This window comes from Eretmochelys imbricata, chromosome 1 (assembly GCF_965152235.1).
Source record: "Eretmochelys imbricata isolate rEreImb1 chromosome 1, rEreImb1.hap1, whole genome shotgun sequence".
In the NCBI taxonomy this organism is placed as follows: domain Eukaryota; kingdom Metazoa; phylum Chordata; order Testudines; family Cheloniidae; genus Eretmochelys; species Eretmochelys imbricata.
This window is the reverse complement of record NC_135572.1, coordinates 241,308,309-241,321,429: the sequence shown is the minus strand read 5'-3', so window position 1 is coordinate 241,321,429 and position 13,121 is coordinate 241,308,309. Positions and strand designations below refer to the sequence as shown.

Genomic DNA, 13,121 nt, shown 5'->3' with positions numbered 1-13,121 from the left:
AACACTTTCCTAACACGGCAGTTAGCCATTTTATATTTCCTTTCTTTAATCTTAGTGTTTTTCAACAAATCATGGGATTTAATAGCGTGTTTTGGCAGATTAGAGGATTTATGGCCCAGATGTTTTTTGTTCTAAAAATGGATTAGGGTGTAAAGTTTGCTGGAATCCATGGAACATGTTGAGGCAAGCCGGTCATTTTGTGTGTGATTAGTGCTTGCCTTCTGTCTCACAGTCCCTCCATCTGTCACAATTCACCAATGGATCTGGTTAGATTTAGCCTCATGTCACAAACAGAAGTCCCTTTTCTGGGCAATTTCATATTGCAGATTCATTTTATGCCATTTTTATGCCCTAGTTAAAAGACAGAAAGAAGAGTGTGTGTGGAGGGGGGTGGGTGGGGAGGAATGATAGATACTAGCTTCTCCTATAATGTTTGAAAAATAGACTGGGGCTTGGAGTCTTCCATCAGTATTCCATCCTACAAATCATATGCAGATCATAATAAGTATAATCTACAGTACGCTAAAGGGAAAAAAATGACAAAGTATCACGTTTAAAATTAAATAGCATTAGCTGTGCTGGTGATGATTGTAACATTTTAAAATGAAATATTTCAGCCACTACTAGTGCTAAACCCTAGGCGGTGAATTCACAGCCAAATAGTGTAGACATCTGACCTACTATCAGCAACATGAATAGAGTGGGAACATAGGTCCATGTAGCTGTGGTTTCTTATACATTTCTGAATGACAGGTGGTGGTGGGGAGCATTCGGCAGCGGGAAGTTTCTTTTCCCAGCCGTTATGCGCTTTGTATCTATAGCAAACCACCGCCACCTGTGGTTTATTTTAATGTATTCACAAGTTTTAAGAAAGGGAAGGGAAAAAATGGTCTATTTTTAATAGTTTTGGATTGCTTGCATGATCAAGGCCTCCCACGTCCCCTATCAAGTTACATCCTGCTGTATACAAACCACAAGGCCAATCTCTGTAATGTTGGGTAAACATTGAAACTAATGGAATCAAGTATCAGTGATGCTATCGGTATTAATGTTTCTCATGGTTTATACCCAGGTGGCTCTATCATAACAACAGCTAATTTTCAAGCACAGACAGGTTTATGGGTCTGCTCATTGTCTCTGTCTCTTTCTCATTTAATTAAGCGCCCAAGGAAAGCACTGATGAGTTTCATTGACAAAAGCGAAAATGTTTTCTTGTAACTTTCCTTTCTTTCTTCCTTTCTTTTTAAGATATTCTTTCTTCTATCACGTCGTCAGGTTATTTAAATGACCACGATGCTGTCACCAAGGCAATCCAGGAGGCCCGACAGATGAAGGAGCAACTTCGGAGGGAGCAACAGGTGCTTGATGGGAAGGTGGCTGTTGTGAATAGTCTGGGTCTCAATAACTGCAGGACAGAAAAGGTCAGTTCCTGAGACTCCCTTTTCTGATAGTCACTTGAGTGATCATATTCTCCTCATGTTCAGGCATTACAGAGACACACACTTCTCCTTCTCCCTCTCTTTTCTTTTCCTCTCTTCCCTGCTCTGTCTCTCTCCTTCCTTTTAGAATATTTGCTTCTGTCAAAAAACAAATAAAAACAGCCCCACATAGACATGGAGACAGTAGAGCCTAAAACACAGTTAAAGTACTTATGAAAACTTTGGAGACCACTAATGCTCTGTTCCAGGCTGTCCATATGTATTATGACTAGGTGATCTTTGAAATATCTGGGTATGAGTGAAAATCTTGCTTTATGGAAATGCTTACATGTTTTTGTGAGATGAGCTGGATTTGCAAATATGCAAGCTTCTTTAGGATCATAAGCTTTGCTGATACTCGGGCTCAGCTTCTGGATATTTAGCTTTATGAGGCTGTCATATATGATGTTTTGTGACCATTGCAACATAGCACTGTCAAGTCATGTTAGATGACTTAGCAAAACTGAAAAAACAGAGAATTGACAATACGAACTGTACCAAATACTTTCTAGAAGCACTAGAATTGAGGGGCCCTGCATTATTCTAATTTTGAACTGGCCTGCTAAGCTGTAATAAGCAAAATCGTCAACTAAGGTAATATTTTCCTCTCAGGGAACACTTGTATATATTGTATCTAGCACTGTCCTTTTGTCATGGGGGTTACAAGAGTCACAGGTTCCATGATTTCCTGCTTTTTTCAGGAAATGCCTGTGACTACTTTCTGGTGCCCTACCCCTTGCTGAAGGTGTGTGTAAGCCCATTGCTCCCTTCCTGGCCACGTTTACATTGATAGCATATCAATTATGACAGTTACGCTATCCAAGACAGAAATGTGCAAAAGTTGTTGGGTGCGTCACAAATCCATGTTTTTACAATATATTTTCCATGATTTTTTCCCAAATATTTCTCCAGACAAAACTGCTTTAATGCTACAAAATAATCAAGGTGAAATATTATTGCATTCGGTAAAAATGAAATTTTATTGGCTCTCCCAGTTCTGGTGGCTCTTTCATTCCAAGATCCCCATGTGACTCATTCAGATAGGCAGACAGATAGAATAAAAATGATCAGCTACTTAGCAATAACTTGAAAGTCAGTCATCCTGGGAAGCTTGTGAGTCAAACAATATTGTCCAGAACGAGCAGATTGCTAATTTGGATAGCTTTCCAGTTTCCCTGGTTTTTAGATGGAATTTGATCAATAAGCTGTGAGAAGCCAGCAGACCGGATAATGAATGTTAAATGTACATGCGAGTCTGTTCCTACTGTACTTTTTCACCAGCCTAGCATGGGTGTAAATGATGTAGAAATGGCTCCAATTTCATGCACTCTCCTGAGAGGAAGGGGGAGAAAAAAGAGGTCAGTGTAATAGGTGTCTGGCAGTACATAAAATCTCTTTTAGAAGAATAAGGGCATTGGGTATTGAAAGAGAGGGACAGAGCATGTTTATGGCATTTCATATAGAAGAGTAGTAGAAGGGAAGGGGGGAAAGTAGAGTGTCAGCTATAAGGCGAAGTGATCACAAGCACAAAGGAATTTATATTCAAATATTTAAGCATTTTTGAAAGGATGCTTGGAGCAGAAATTCCTTTTCTGTGCTCCCCATGTAGAAATGACTTTAACACTCAGCCAGATGCTAATGCAAAGTGACTCAAGCTATTCCTCGCAAGCATAGCTAAATTGCCGTTATTTGTTAAGCGCATTGAATTCAGCTGTGGATACAGCAGTTGGTTGCATTCAGAAAGCATCTGTACCCTTTTTTTTTTTTTTAATCCTCCAAAGCAGAGACAACTCTACCTATCTCCCCCCCTCTCCTCCCCTGTGCTGGCTGGGAATTGTCAAGTGACAACCGACCAAATCCTTTTGGACAGGAAGCCTTCATCCTGAGTCCTATATACTTGCAAAGCAGGCCTTGTGGTTGGATCAGGGAGCCCATTAAAAGCACTTTGATGGTATGGAAATTCATCTTCATGAAGCACCCAGGCCCCTAAGCAGCATGCTGTTTAGCTGTGGTTACAGATCAGTCATTCACATTGGAGGGCAGTAATTGTGCTGACGGCTTGTACAGCAATGGAAGTACATAAAATAATCCCAGGCCCTCCACCATGGCACTGCAAGTTAATCTTCTTTAATACACAGATCAGCTGTTGTTCTAACACATGACTTTATGCCGGCTCTAGTGACTTTGCACAGCCTTTTGATTAAGTAACAGGAGTGGAGCCATCTGCATTCGCTTTATTCTGTTACTTTCCTATTGTTAGGCTCCTCCTTGCCCTTCTGTTTTCACTTCTCACCCTCACCACAAGCTCTGGGGTTTATTTTGCTCTCTAGTTCACGTTCCCTGTTTGCTTGGGTGTGCATGAGGGGAAGGTATTGCATTTGCGGGGTTGGGAGTTCAGGTTTTCTTTTCTAAAGTGGCAATAGCTTTTTTGATACAATAGCTGCCAAACTTTATCAGGATTTCATTCTGAAGATGACACAAAGGTTCGATCCAAATCTGAACTCTAGAAAAGTGCAGTGGTGTTTGGATCTGGATTGCTGGTTTGACCCATTATACTGATGGGGGGGCTAGTTGTGAAATTCCCTTCGGAGCTGCAGGATCTCAGAATTGACAGAGATTTATTTGTGGGGGGGTTTGGATTGACCCAGCAGAGAGAAAGGGAGGTGGCTGTGAAGTTTGGAAACCTAGCTGAATTTTCCATACATTCTGGGTCTTCTCATCTAATTATAGCCAGACAGGAAGTTCTGATCCAATTCAGGATCTGAACTTCTCCAAAGTTTGAGGGTATTTGGATATAGGTTTTTGCTTAAAGCTTTTATCAAGACCTCTCCCTGGCATTTGGGGAAAAAAAAAAAAGGAAAGTATTGCCAGTTTCAGTTAAATTATATTCCTGAAATTTTTCTTTCCTTTTTCTTGGAAGAGAAAGAGAGAAATGTAGTGGGGAGGGAGAAACTGAGAATATCATAGATCGGTCTCTAAGGGTTTACATCAACAAGCTTAAGGGCAGGCCCAGTGATTTAAGAGGCAAACACACCAAACTGCCAGGCCTTTGGGTTTCCTGCTTTTGTCCCTTGCTCCCTGCAGAACAGGTGGGAACGGGATAGCTACAGAGGCATTGCAATGAACGCATTAATGATTGGTTAAGGTGCTTGCACACAAATGTACTGATACATAGCTGTGTATGCCATGTGCTGGAGAGCAAGATGATCCTGAATCACTTCATTCTCGCTGGAATGTTGCTAATCTTTATGGGCCAGGCACACCGTGCCATGGTGGGGTCCAGAGATTGAGTCCCTTCTTCCCCAGTGTTGGTGGTATAAGTATGGAGCTAAAAAAGGGCTGGTTGAGCCTTTTTATTGCACGAATAGTAATCCCACCCACCAATGCCTGGGTCTGCATTTCTGAACGGCCCAAAGTCATGAGTACTGTTAAGGATCTGTCTGCTGGGTGTGGCTGGAAAGGAACAGGGGCAGGCAATCCCCTTTTATGAATGCTCATCTTAAAGCCTCAGAGGCTGTTTTCCATACATTCACATGACCCAGTGGCTAGGTTTCATGTTCCCAGCTGGGATGGGTCTTTGTAGATGGGCAGTGCTCTCAACTGTAAGGCAGGAGTCAGACAGAAAGAAATTGTGTGGGATTGGAGAGGCATTATGCTAGAGGAGGCATAAGCAGGAAAAGAGATTGAAAAGTGACTAGGATTTTTGGATGCCTTGATTTGTGGCACCCAACACTTTATGGGTACTTTAATTTCAGAGGGTTTTAGTAAAATCTACATCATGAATGTAGATTTTACTGAAACGTATTTTAATTGGGAATGCAATAAAATATATTTTTAAAATTCTTTTCTTGGAAATGCTTCAAGATAAATCAGAAGTGTGTATGTGTGTGTTTTTCTGGTTTCTTGGAAACCCAGGAACATAGTTTTATTTATAATTGTGATCTACAGTTAATTATAGCTTGTTACTTACTCTACATAAACAATATTACCTTTTATACATGTAGCTCAAACAGTGCAGATTTTCATCCAGACCAAACACTGCAGTGGGCAGCATCAGAAAGTGGACTATGATCTACTTATTCAGCCCAAAACCTCACATTCTTCTACACATTGAGGGTACACAACCACAGGTACTGGCATGTGTGTGCATGCATACAAATGCACAATGCACTCATATACAAATACACAACACGTGTGTGCATACAACAGATGTGTATGCTCCACCAGAAAAAGCTAGCCAGAAATTTGTATATACACTCAGAACCTATAAACAAGTAAACACACATTACATACTCACATATCTGTAAACACACATAGGAGTGCATGGAAACAGCTCCACAAATACACATTCATATGTGTTCAGGTATGCTCCATTAAATAGACATACTAATATCTGAATGCTGTGCACACCTATAAATACGCAAGCAGCGCTCGTGCACACACCCACACTAACCAACCGTAAGAGTTTCTTAACCTATGATACCAGTTCCCTCACTTATTGCTGAGAGTACATCCCTCTTCTAAAAGGCTTTGACATGTACTTGTCTGCTGGGTTGTAACTAAAGAGCTATTTGTAACAATATTTATTCCAGCATTGTAAGCAGAAGCCTGTTTTATTACTCATGCTTTTGGAACAGTAGGTCCAGGATGCCTTTCCTCTCATTTCCACCCACCCCATCTCCCATCATCCTCCTCACTCCCTTCCTCCACCCCCACCCCCTCTCTCTCTCTCTTCCCTTTAACAGAGTGCCAAACATGAAATGACAGTGACCAATGTTGACTTAATGTGGATGTTTAATAATGAAAAACGTGTGTCAGTTCCAGTGTTAGTTACAAATGGCACTAAGTGTATCGGGTGGCAGCCCTGTAATAATTTTACATCCATCATTCTTTCCTGATGCCTCACTGCTTGCCTGATGGATGGGGCCAGCAGAGTTAACTCTTAAGGAACTGCAGTGGTCTGCTGAGCTGAAGTGAATCCAGCCTACCCTTTCCCCTAAGGGGAGGGGAGGAAGTGCATTATTGTGAATCCTGAGCTACCAGATGCTGCTCTTTGAGAAATAGAAAACTGGAGCTCACTTCACTGAAGGCATGGGGAAAAGCTGCTATAAAATGGGATTTTAATTTTTTTTCAGTTGAGTTTTTGATTTAAATAATGTATTGTTCTTCCTAAAGGCTAAATTGGAGCTGGAGTTCCCAAAGGGGGGGCAGATCCAAAGCACACGGAAGCCAGTGAGAGTTTTTCCATTGACCTGAAAGGGCTTTGGATAGGGCCCATAGTGAGCAGGCTGTGGATATAGAAAAGCAAGGGAAGGCAGGAATTGGGGACAGTTAAATTGTTCTTGTTTTCTAAGCTGAAGGAAACCACTGGAAATTAATCAGAGGTACAGCGCTTCCATTCTGTACCAAAGTGCTCTGCAAAAGTTAAACCCTGCTCATTTTAATGGCCCATGTAGTATTTTGCTGGAAAAATACTGTAGCATTTCTGCTGGCTAGCAAAGGCTTTACTGCGCAGACACGTTATATACATTTATACATCAAACTCAGTGTACGTGTAATATATGTGTCCTGTAATTTGTAGTCCTCTCTATTTCTCATTGCTTGGAAAACACTAGAAAAGATTAATAGTATAATATTTTTGTTCTGTTCTCAGAGTGCAGAGAGAGATGTCTATTTATAATTTTTATACTATGTGGGGACGAAGGGCTTTTTTGTGACAACGGACTGTTAGAGACTCCAAATCACCCTCCAACACAGAAGCTAACATGTGGTCCCTGGTTTTTCCTATCCATCCTGCACACCCAGAAAAACCTTCTTAATTCTGTTTTGCTGAGATTCTTTGCCAGTGGAAATTTCTTGAATGCAGGGTAAGGTGGAAGGGATTGCAATCCTCTTTGTTAATGCTATCAACAGAGAGCAACCAGTTTTCAAAGAGCACGACAACAAGGCAAGCAGGTATTATGTCATCGCCCATCCATCACTCTATATGTCAGCCTTTCAATAAGTCCAATCAACAATCTCAACAGGATCATTCACAGTAAAGGGGCAATTTATTCAGAAAGCTTCTGAATCTAGTGTCTTAAGACCCCTGAAGCATCTTTATTATTTTTTAATTGAATTAAAATACATTTTAATATATTTAAAATACATTGCACAAACTGCAAAGATCAGGTTGTTTTTGCCCAGCATTGCTAACTAAGCATTAAACATTTTGATTTGTTTGAGCTTAAAGTTTAGTCCATTTTTTCCCATTTGCTTCTTGGGGTTTGCGTATATTTACAGCCTCTGCAGTTAATAGCCACATGCCTTATTTTCACAGATGGCCAGTGGAAGACTTTTTTCCTTCTTCTTCTCTCTCTCTTTTTAATAGAGTCTGCTTTTGGTTTTGCTACATTTGTCACAGTGCCACTACTTTCAGCTAGTGAGTGCCCACGCATGATTATGGGATGAGGTTTTTGTCAAACTTTACGTGGATTCCTCCTTTTCATTTTAAGGCAAACTTTTTGTTGGTTTGGTTTTTTTCATCCCTGCTCAAAGCTCATATATGTATGTGTTCATATATGTATATAAAGGGGAAATAGTGTGTTTTTTGGATACGTCATTATGGTGGGGAGGCATGGGCAGGGTTAGCTAATAAAAATGAGCGACGCACCAGGGAGGGACGAATTTTGCCCACAGATGTGCGTGTGCAATTCCCATTGAGATCAGTAGGAACAGCACACAAACATGTGATGGAAGAACCCTGGGTCCTATAGTGATGCCAAAGTCTGAATGGGCATGTAGCCTGGATTCTCTGTTCACTCCTTGGAGTAATCACCCTTCCTAATCGAGTTCAAGAGAACATTTGCAGCGTAGCATGGGGAAGCTGCACCTGAAGCGACCTATACCATACTCAGCATTACTAACCCCAGACTTTCAAGACACATGAGTCAGTCCCTCTCCCCATCTCAAAATCAAGGCTTAAAAAAAGCATGAGTTTTGTTTCGTTTTTTAATTTGCCTTGCAGTTTCTGAGCCTCTCAGGGTCACGATTTTAAACTCTTCTCTACCACCATGAAGGCTGGAAACCTTTTTTATTTATTTTTTAATTAAAACTTAAATTCTCACAAAATGATAGCACCAGGAGCTGGAGCTTTAAGTAAAACATCAGCTATGGTCACAATAAAATCATGGCCAGAGTAAGCAGAACCTGGGTTTCGTTCTCCTCTAACTCTCAATTGTGTAAATTGGGAGTACACCCACTAAAATCAAAGGAGTTAAACTGGTGTTAGTGAGAGGATGACCAGGCCCTTTAGTCTGGACTGCCAGGCTTTTGCCAGTGCTAAAATGCATGCATTCATTTATTTGAATTACAAACAGCCTCTGGCATCCTGGTGTGTGTAGAACTCCGCTCTTCGTTGGAATGAGCACGATGTTGATCCTGGTGAGTAAACAAGTCAGGCATAAGTACAGTTTGGAAAATCCGGCAGTTTTCTACTCAGGAGATAGTCTAGATGGAAAATGTGTGAATTTCTTTATTAGGGCAGAGAACATTGCTGAATTGTTAGGCAGCAGCTTAGCAGCTTTCACAGCTAGGAAAAAAATTGGAAGAAAATAGTATATACATATGTAATGCTTTTAAGTAGTTGAGTCACTCATTGTTTAGTAAACAATTACCAGCAAAGTGGAGTCCGCTTTCTTAACTTTCTGTTTATGTGATGCAGGCCCTGCCTCTCCGGATATCCTGTATGGGCTGTGATTTCCACCTCACTTCATTTTTGGTGTCCCACACCTTTTCTCTGATTAACCCTTCATTGTCGTCATAGACCAAATGTTATGGCACTTTCTCTTCTGCTGGGAGGAATGCTAATACTTTGCGTTTATATTCCATTTTTCACCCATAGATCTCAAAGCATTTTACAAAGGTGGGTATCTTTATCTCCATTTTACAGATGGAGAAATTGAGGCACAGAGAGGTTGTGTGACTTTCCCAAGCATGTCAGCTGTGAAGTCAGGAATAGAAACCAGGTTCCCTGACTTCCAACCTAGTCTCAGTTCAGTAGATCACTGCTGTGTTCGGTTGAGAATCAGTCTGGAATCAACATGGCAAAACCTTTTGTAGAAAGGAAACAGCTGCCTACACTCCTTTTCCTACCTCTCCTCCACCCCTTCTCCAAGAAAAGGGGCTTCCACTTTTTTTTTGAAGTCTTGACTGTTAACTTACAGAGGTCACCACCAAAATACATACCGGACCGCTAAGCCCTCTTGAACTTTGCAAAGATAATTCCCTGTTCCTTTAGATTTTCTGCTTTCGACCGTCTTTAAAACAGTGTGCTTTAGGCAAAATATTTTCTAAACAGCACCTTATTTGTTGAGGAAGTTTAAGTTTGTGGAATGAAACAGTAATAAATACACTGGGGGCCTGATCCAGAGGCCATTGAAATCACTTCAAAGGTCTCTAAGTCAGGCACGGTGTGAATTCAGTGCTTGTGAAAGGTGCTGTATGGCAGCTCTGGAAATTGAAGGCTTATATCCACAAACAAGTGCAGCACAGGAAGTAAACATGCATACTCCATTCCACTAATGCCCATTAGTTCAATCTGGAGTCCACCTCTGAGGATGAGAGACTAGTTAAGACTTTGCACAGTCAATTCAGAGCGTCTCTGTTTTATAATCAGGACAACTTTTTCCTAGAACAGCTGCTAGGACACCTGTTTACCGAGACCACCAAGGCATTTCATATATGTCACTAAACAGCTTTCAGTCACTTTTGAACCAAGAGTTCAAACGATTGGGTTTGAACAGAGAACCAGCAGTCGAAGGGTTTGTACCCACTTCCCAAATCATCCAGTCCCAGTTGAGACTAGAATTGAAGAGTTTTAAAACAAGTACCATAAAATCAGAAAGGCCCCTCAAATGAGGAGTGTTGTTTTATTTCTTTTAATTCTACTTTTAGATTTGGTGAGTGGATTATTATTCCATAGACAAGAAAGAGATCTCAAATAAGTAAGAGTGAAAGAGCTGAGGGGGTGGTGAATGCGTTGTTTCTTCATATTTAACTTCGATGCAGCAACAACAACAAAATCCCCAACTGATAAATTGTTGTGACATTATAAATAATCTTTCATCTTCTTTGGTGGTCCATAGAGTTTATATAATTGGAAGGTTAAAACCCTTCTTTGTTGTTTCTTCCCTTTTCATTAGTACAGTAGAAGACTATAAAATAGTGCAGCCAGAAGGGGTTTAACAATTATTAAGTCAACATTTGAAAGTCTCACTCTATTTTATCATTTTATGCATGTGCTTTTAATGAGTTTTATAGCCCTACATGCAGGGTCCATTGTAATAGTTGATCTGTAGCTGATCTTATTATATTTTATTTTGCTTTTCCTGATAACACATGTCACCAGCACGAATCTCAGTTTCACAATCACAGAGGAAGTATGGTCTTGTGGTCATGGCACTGGATTGGGATTCAGGAGATCCGAGTCCAAATCCTGGTACCACCACACGCTTCCTGTGTGACCTTGGGCAAGTCACTTAACTTCTCTGTCTTGGGTTCCTATCTGTAAAACAGGGATATAAATACTTCCCTACTCCACAAGGGTGTTGTGAGGATGAACTCATTAATGTGTGAGAGATATTATGATAAGCAACTTAGAAAAACCCCTTCCCAAAAACACAGAATCAAATTCACTCTTGGAGTAAGAATGCAAAAGTCATTCCCTTATGTCACCAGTGGGCTTACCCCATAGTATTTAAAATGGGAAATCTTCTGCCTGCATCTGGATATAAATAAAAACAACATCTACATGTATTTGGCGTGTTCTAGGAGGTAAAATACAGAACTAAGGGCCTGACCCTTCAGTTCAGTGCATACAAGCTCCCAGGTTCTATTCCCATCTCTGCTTCTGTATTCCGTGAGAGCTAGTCTACACCAGAAGCGCTACATCAGCACAGCTGCACTGATGCAGCTGTGCCGCTGTAGCACGTCTGGTGAAGATACTCTATTCCGACGGGAGAGAGCTCTCCTGTCAGCATGATAAATCCGTTATACTCCCCTAGCTCACTGGGGAGGGGTAAGATTCCATTAAGAACTTTGGATGAAAGGCAATGTAGAAATGCAAATTATTACGATGCTTATTACTTCAGTGGACTCAGGACCTCCACTTGGGATTTTGTGACTGAGAAAAGGTTAGTTTAAAAATCTCTCACTTATGTCTGATAATGGGATAGGACTCATTCTTTATATGGGCTAGAAAAAATATTTTAAGGTGGCTTCTCAGAGGACAACTAAGATCTCCAGTGTGGTTATCCAGCCAGAGAATGTTTTTCTGTAGCCAAGCTGAAAGGAACTTATATTGCAAGGCCCTCTTGCATGGACTAGTGCCTAATCTGATCTGATCGGCACTTAAGAACTCCTGTGTGCGCTGATGGAGTGGTATATGTGAAGCTATTAATAACTGTGGTATACTGAGTGGAGTCTTTGTGCTCACCACTATACAACAGGGTGCCTTGGACTCTACCTTGGAGCCTTACAATCAAAGGCTGGTTTGAAAACTAGCCTCTCACCTCAGTTTTTCTGGTAAATGTTGCCATCCAGCAGATTTGTTCCATATTGGCCTTTAGGAATTAGCCACGTGTTTTCGTCCCTTAGTGCAGTATGTGGCACAACTGGGTGACCAGAATCAGAGGGGCACCTAACAAAGTATCAGGGCGTGCAACCTGTCCATTTCTTCTGCTCAATACTGTATATAGGGAACTTAAGACAGAGGGCCATTTGCTCAGTCAATGCACTCGGGATTTTAAAGTGCAAGATCTGACAAGCAAGATATCAAAATTTCATTGATAAAGACCAAGTTTGTGGTTCATCCAGGCTGCTGGACAAAAGGATTTTGCTTAGTCTGGTCCTGTCAGTTCACTTGGAATAAGAAGAACATGAACTTGAGAGCTGCGTCTGACACTCTAGAGCGGCTGCATCCCTATGAGCACAAAAAATGTATGCATATCAAACCTGAATGAAAACATTCATATCAAGGAAAATGGGTATAGGTGGAGGGGGAATTGAATACAGAAGAGTGGACAGCTTCAGTAAAACGTTTAACCTTGAATTACACGATCTGAGAAAGGCTTTTGGCAAAAGACAACCTTAACAGAGGTCAGCATACTCTAAGTGTTTGCCAAGTACCCTGGCCAAATGAATGTCTCAATGGGGAGATCTGTCACCATGGGCCCAGCATTCACATTGCCCTGCTGAATTATGGAGTAATTCAAGAATGGAAGCATGCACATAATCTCAGATGCATGTTCAGCATTCTTACCGGAGCCAAAATGAGGTGGGGGAAGGGAAAAGGGTGATTAGGGGAATATATCAGAGCGTCTTCATTTTCCAAATCTTCCAAGGTTTTGATTCACAACTGTGAAGCGGTAGGAGGAATTCTGGCAAAGGTCATCTGTCTGTTCAACAGATGTTTTGACTCCTCATGCTTTGTTTCTTATATAAGACAGAGAGAGAGAGAGATGGCAATCAAGTTCTTGTCATTTTTAGATCAGTGTTTTGTTAAGTTATGACAGCTATCCATGACAGAGAGCCAAGTAACTTTTGCAGCTGACCATGTAACTGGTCTGACTTGTGATGCTTAGTCATTTTATTTGGTTCGGGACA

At 41.0% G+C, this 13,121-nt stretch overlaps 1 protein-coding gene across 3 annotated transcripts in view; it reads left to right on the top strand.

The window, feature by feature from the left end:
- Positions 1–13,121, top strand: part of SOX5 (SRY-box transcription factor 5) — a 313,721-nt gene that overhangs the window by 281,161 nt on the left and 19,439 nt on the right. For 2 of the 3 annotated variants that reach the window (XM_077807473.1, XM_077807472.1), the window contains exon 10: positions 1,276–1,421. The exons of the other annotated variant lie outside the window; for it this stretch is intronic. In XM_077807473.1, coding sequence (XP_077663599.1) covers positions 1,276–1,421 — 146 coding nt within the window. The remainder of the gene's footprint in view (positions 1–1,275; positions 1,422–13,121) is intronic. 3 annotated transcript variants of the gene reach the window in all.